Source organism: Macaca nemestrina, chromosome 11, assembly GCF_043159975.1.
Source record: "Macaca nemestrina isolate mMacNem1 chromosome 11, mMacNem.hap1, whole genome shotgun sequence".
NCBI lineage: Eukaryota > Metazoa > Chordata > Mammalia > Primates > Cercopithecidae > Macaca > Macaca nemestrina.
This window is the reverse complement of record NC_092135.1, coordinates 130669828-130676502: the sequence shown is the minus strand read 5'-3', so window position 1 is coordinate 130676502 and position 6675 is coordinate 130669828. Positions and strand designations below refer to the sequence as shown.

Sequence of the window (6675 nt, the reverse complement as noted above, 5' to 3'; positions counted from 1 at the left end):
GCGGGGGGAGAGGGCAGAGGGACTTTAAGGGAGTATTTATGGTCTGGTTGTGGAAATAGGGAACAGAGATGCCTGGAATCTACATGCCATGGATTTAGGGTAAGGCCAATACTCAGGTCAGGAGGAGGGTGTGGGATTAGGGGAAAGGACAGAAATGTCACCTTGCTGGCAAACTCCTGTGCCCTCTTGGCCGTTCCCAGGGCCCCAGGGGAGGCTGCCTTGCTCATGGCTCTTGATGCTCCTTGGCCAGTGGGGTGGGGCCTCTGATCTACTAGGATCACTCTGCGGCAGCAGGAGTCATTTTGGAGCTACATCCGATTCAAAGCCCTCTTTCCCAGCAATCAAAATAATGACTTGCAGACTAGGTGAGCTATAACCTATCAGTGTGACAGGCTTAAGAGCTCTGGAATTCTAAATCAAATCCCATCTCCGCCCTTACATGGAGTGACTTTTTGCGTTACTTAACCTCTGCCTGTTTCTTCATTTGTGAAATGGGGAACCCACAGGGCTCTTGTGAGATTTAAATGAAATATGCATGTAATTTTAGTGTCTAGCAGTTTTCAATAAATGGTACACTTTACAAATATACTAATCTCATCCATAGGCAACATCTCCAGCATGAAGCCCACTGGCCTCATGTCTGCACTTCTGGAGTCCAGATGAGTGATGGTCACGTGCCCACTGGACTTGGCCCACATGGAGTACACCTGAGCCACCCATCCTCTTGGAGGCTTTCTTGCCTTTATTTGCTGCATTCCTTCTTCTCCCCTTTGGACTGCGAGCTCCTCAAGAGAACAGCCTATAGCTTCCTATTCATCTCCCACTCATCCTGCCTGCACAAAATGATCTTGACGGGGAGCTCACTGTTACAGGTCTAATGGAAATAGGCCTGGGGGACAAGATTTGGCTGAGGCTTTCAAGTGACATCAGACAAGACTGCAATCAAGGGAAAGCAGACCTGGGGCCTATGGGCAATCACATGAGATGAGAAATACCAAAAATGTGGACCGTCCAGGTAGCTGGGGGACACAGCTCCAAAAAAGTGATGGTGATGCTGGATTAGCTCCATTGGAGGAACTGGAGGTTCCACTGGATGGTGCTGGATTAGTTCCATTGCCCTTTGGCAAACCATGTAAATAGATGCATATTCTAGATGTGAATTTGCGTTTCCTGCTTCTCCCAGCATGATCACCCGTGGACTAATGGAATGCCTTACTCACCAGCATAGTATTCCATATTGCTTTTAATCAAGAAACAAATTTCACAGCAAAGAAAATGAGGCAATGGGCTTGTGACCAGGTAATCAGTCATACCACATCTCAGCAGGAGGAAGCAGCTGGACAAACATTAGAGCGAAATAGCCTCGTGAAGACTCTGTTACAGCACCACTTGGGAGACCACCTTTGGGTGCTGCCCCAAAGGTTCTGCTTTGCATGGATTGTCTCTCCCATAACCAGGATTCGTGGGTCCGGGAATCAAGGGCTAGAAGTAGGAGTGGTTCCTCTCACCTGTCCCCTCAGCTGGAGTTCTGCTGGTTTGGAGGGCTTGGTTTTTAAAGGAGGAACGCTTCCAGGGAACAACGGCTCACTGAATCATACCCTGAGGCTCACCTGCTGTTTTGGGCCCTTCTAGGCACTGAACCAACAAGCAAACAAGGGGTTTAGTGACTCGGGTGTATTACCAAGGGAAAACAAACGCTGCTACATTCCAGGGCCAGGGAGAACTGTCTAGAACCCATAATTTTCTGGGGTCCCTCTTACAAATAGCAAAAACAAAAGACTGTAACAAAGGAAGGACAACTAATTCAGACACCTTAGGAATAAAGGTTTGGATCAATCATACCCAAAAAAGAATCCTGACCAGAGGAGATCCTGGCTGAGGGCAAAGGAAATACAGAATAGGCAGTGGAAAAGGAAGTGATACATAACCGACAGCCTCAAGATCATTATAGATGATGTACATATTCTTTTTTTTTTTTTTTTTTTTTGAGATGGAGTCTCACTCTGTCGCCCAGGCTGGAGTATAGTGGCGCTATCTCGGCTCACTGCAACCTCTGCCTCCCAGGTTCAGGCGATTGTCCTGCTTCAGCCTCCTGAGCAGCTGGGGCTACCGGAGCACGCCACCACACCCACCTAATTTTTGTATTTTTAGTCGAGACGGGGTTTCACCATATCATCCAGGCTGGTCTCGAACTCCTGACCTCATGATCCACCCACCTCGGCCTCCCAAAGTGCTGGGATTACAGGCATGAGCCACCGAGCCCGGCTGATGTACATATTCTTGCTTGTTATGTGCACAAATTTTCTTCTCTCATCATTTCATGCAAATTTTTCTGGAAGTAAACTTTACCCTTTAGTGTTTGGGTACCATTCTCTTGTTCTGTATTCTATTCAGAAGGGATTGAAACTGAATTAGAAGAGTCAACACAGCTCTGAGATTGACAGTGACTGGTGGGCTTTACATGTCCTCATTTTTGAGAGAGGGTAACAGCTTCCAATTAATTACATCTTCTTGGGCACAAATAATTACTTTTCTGGTGGGACAGAAGTTCAAAGGTGTAGAAGGCTGTGCGCAGATGCTGAGTAGCTAACAGGGGCTGTGCCAGTTAGGAAGCTCTTGTCTCTCAGTTCCACACCCGCTCTTTTTAGCTCTGCTTTTGTGATACCAGGGATAGAACTCCACAAACATCTCTGCTTTGCCAGCTGGCATCCTGTTGGATTTTTCCAGTAGATGCTGCAGGTGATCCCAGTTGTCATTTCTGACCTGCTCAGAACCAGCTTCATGATGGGCTCAAAGACCCAGGACCAGGTGAGCAACACCCATCCTCAGAGCACTTCTGGAAATTGCTACTTCATTCTTGTGTGGGTTTTTTGCTTTTTTGGTTAGTGTGTCAGTAATTCTTTTTATCACATTGTTGAACTGGCATGGTTTCTATCTCGTATTTGGACCATGACTGATAGACACAGAGAGGAGATTTCTATCTACAGAAACTAAGTCTCAAGACTGTATTGTTTTAAATCTTTTGTCAACAATAACTGAGGCTCAGCAAAGCCTTTTTCTCCCTCAGTGTTTCCCGTGGGCACCAGCCATTGGCATGCCCATGTGTCCCTCTTTAGGCTAAGCTACTTAATATAACAAAAACATTCCAAGCTTAGGCTGAGTGATTTTTTACATCAAAATCAAATTCTTTAAACTTTCTTCTATTCCAATATTCCTTACCCCAAGTTAAGGAGAGTTACCAACTATATTTTGATAATAAAAATGTAAATTGAGTTGTGGCAATGATTAATATCAATTAGAGAATATTTCCACAATACATTTGTGTCATTGAGATTGACATTGCCTGGACTATTCCACATATTTCGTTTTGGGATGCAGTTAAGCTTGAGACTCATACACTGAAGGGTAGAATTAGTAACAATACCCCCGGTTCCCTTGTATTAACAAGTCCACAACCTGGTTCTTGCTGATATTTTCCATTTATTACTGCAGTAGATAATTGCTCTGAAAGTGCAACACTAAATCACTCTTGTCATAGCCTCTGCTCCATTTCCACTGGCAAATACTTGGAAATTCATTCTTCGAGCATTGTGGACCACAAGCTTCTCTCTGGATGGAAAATTATTGCCACTGCCAGTATCACAGGGAAAACACACACACACACACACACACACACACACGAACAGGAGGATTCAAAAAGCAGAGCTCTGGAGAGGAGTAGGGGCCAATTTCAAACAGAAAACCCAGCAAAGGGGTTAGAGGAGAACAGCCCCAACTGTGCAAAGTGGAGACCGACTCTCCACTCTCCTCACATTCTGGTTACGTTGGCCCTGGTAGACCTTTCTCCCTTTGTCTCTATAACAGGTGATACCATAATCATAACCATGTCACATCTCAGCATATCAGAAGCCCATGGAGTAAAAATAGATGAAAAGACCTCTCAAGCTAGTTTGGAAAAATAGAGGGTTTAGATAAACTGACTATTTAATCTCCCACTTAAACCTGTTAGGCAGAACATCTGGGAGAACACTGGGGGTAAGATGCTGCCTAACAGACATAACCCCTTGCTCTAACCAGCCTAAGGGCAGTATGTTTTGGATGGAAAAGACAACTGTCAAATACTACAACGACAAAGAGGAAGGGGAAACATAAGCAGCTCTAGAAAACATAAGATTCAAAACTCTGAAAAAAAAAAAAAGAAAAAAAGAAAAACTATGGACAACACACCTAACCAGTAGGCTTGACCACTCACTCACTCCTAAGCATGCCGTACACATACACACTGACTTCCCCACACACACAACAGTCAGGTAGATGCCCAAAGGAGGGCAAATCCAAATATCAGATCTCTTTGGAATTTTCATGGCAAATCTGAGTTTAGGCAAAAGTGAAGACCTCCCTGGGGTTTTCAAAGACAGCCTTTGCTCCCCATGTAGCCAATGGTGCTCTTACATTTGCCGAGCCCTTCACAACTGTCTGGACACTAGAATGCACTCTTCATATTCCTGGAGTTTAAATCACTGCTAGATCTTATCTAACTTGACCTGTAATAGAAGCACCTCCCTTTTGGCCCCTGTACTCCCCATTCTTTCAGGAAAAAAGCATCCCCAAAACAGTGGTAATTAGAGGGTGTTCAGGAAAGGAAAAGTAGGAGGAGAGTAATATAAATACAATAAGGAAATGCCTGTTAATCTCATATAATTTCTCTGAGACCAGGTGGCCAAGGATCCCCTAGTCTTCAAGGATATGTTTTAAAGAGAGGCCTTAATTTAAGGTACTGCAGTCTTTGCTCACAAGAGCCAAATAAGACAGTGCTACTTGGAGGTTGCTATAGGACTCTGACTCAATTTATTTGAATCCTAGGTGCTCTTTTGACCTCTCTGACTTCAGTCCTTCGGGAGTCAGATCACCCAGCTTCTCTGATGAGTGACTGGTCATTTTTAAAGCATACCTGCAGTAGTCTTCAAGAGGTTTCTGCCTGGGCATCACGATCAGCACACATTTGCTCATACACATACCAGGTGATAAGGACTCAACCACTGCAGACAGGCAGAGCCATGCAAATAAAGCCATCCAGCAAGGTCGCCTTTTCCTCAGATGCCCCAGTTTCAGGATGATAGAATTTGCATACTAAGTGTTAATAGGCCTGGCAAATAACCAGCTTTTGCTTCCCTTCCTCAATGAGGGACATGCCAGAAATAGGCTTGCACACAGGCTCTGCTCATACGGGAAACAGGCCTGACACCCAGGCTCTGCTCATATGGGAAAAGATTTCAGTCACTGTCCTCAGCTCCAAATTCTGTACTTGGAACCTAGATTATAATCTAGCTCCTAATCAAACTAGATTCTGCTCCAGTTCAGTTTACTAAGGCATTCCCTCTAAGCTGCCTCAGTGAAATCAGTAAGAGTCACTGGATTACAATTCTAAGTGTAGCTGTGCCTAAGAAAGAGAGAGTCCCACAGGAGAGGAGACTGGAGGGCATAAGGCAGGGGATGATACAAAATCCTGGACAGTCATCGCATCAGTAACACAGCTTCAGAAAGTGGTGGGCTTGGAGGAGGGGAGAGAAAGAAACAAAGTGTCCCAATAATTTAATGGCATAGCTAGAAGAGAGCATTTACAGCTATTCTGGGACTCTCCAACAGAAAGCTTTTCCTGGATGCACAGACATTCATAATACTGGTAACTCTCATCAACAGCTCTGGCATCTACACGTGGCCATGGTACCCTTCGTACAGCACGGGAAGAGAACAACAGGATGCCCAAGAGGCATCTGGACAGGACACAGCAAACAGAAAGGCTGAACGCCCCCCACGGAACCCCATTAAAAAACAATGTTTGTCTATTACAAAGTCACGTTTTCCGTTTTTCCGCCTTATAAAGTCAGCGATGCTGGAGGGTGTCTAGCGGAATCCGTCCTCCAGGAATGAGTGCAAAAGGGGAGCGCACGGCTCAGGGACGTCCCTTCAGTGAGCAATGGAAGGACTGGCTGGAGGCCTCCCATCCATTTCGGACAAACACACACATACAGAAAAGGATTATTGCCAGCTTGTGTACTTTCACAATGTGATTTTTGTATTTCGAAAGCTTGAATTGTCCCTGAAAGAAAAAAATGGGAGAAAATAGAGTGTTCAATACAAGGATCATCTATATAGAAGCACATATATACAGGGGGAAGCTGACTCATCAGCCCTTGGGGTCTCCATGACATATCCCGGGGCCTTCTTCACTTGCCAATCTAATGCCAAAACAGCAACCCACCTCCCAAGTCCCTTGTAAAACTTCCATTCAATTTTTTTGCAACAGCAAAAGATTAGAAACAATTCAAATGCAGATCAAGAGAGGACTGGTTAAATATTAATGCTAGGGCACATTCATAGAAATAAAACAGGAAGCTCTCTACTGCTGTGGAAAGGGTTCCAAGATAAACTGATAGCTTAAAGTAGAGTGTGTATACATGGTATGCTACCTTCTGTGTAAGTGGGGGTAGGGAAACAAGGTTATAGGTTCATATTTGCTCATATATGCATTATCAAACTTTGCAAGGCTACACAGGAGACCAACAACAGTGGTTACCTGGGGCAGTGGAGGTGGAAGGGGCACACTAGAAACTGGGCAGATGGAGGAAGCCTGAGAAGGAGACATTCTGTCTCTCTCCCCTTCTTCTTTTAATC

General features: G+C 44.9%; 1 protein-coding gene across 3 annotated transcripts in view; it reads right to left on the bottom strand.

Moving 5' to 3' along the window:
- Nucleotides 1-3460: 3460 nt before the first annotated feature.
- LOC105473911 (eukaryotic translation initiation factor 4E family member 2) overlaps nucleotides 3461-6675 on the bottom strand; it is a 32898-nt gene continuing 29683 nt past the window's right edge. For all 3 annotated transcript variants that reach the window (XM_011728110.2, XM_071073560.1, XM_071073561.1), the window contains one exon: nucleotides 3461-6100. Coding sequence is in view for 1 of the 3 variants with exons in the window: in XM_071073561.1 (XP_070929662.1) it covers nucleotides 6061-6100 (40 nt within the window). In the remaining 2 variants the exon portion in view is untranslated. The remainder of the gene's footprint in view (nucleotides 6101-6675) is intronic.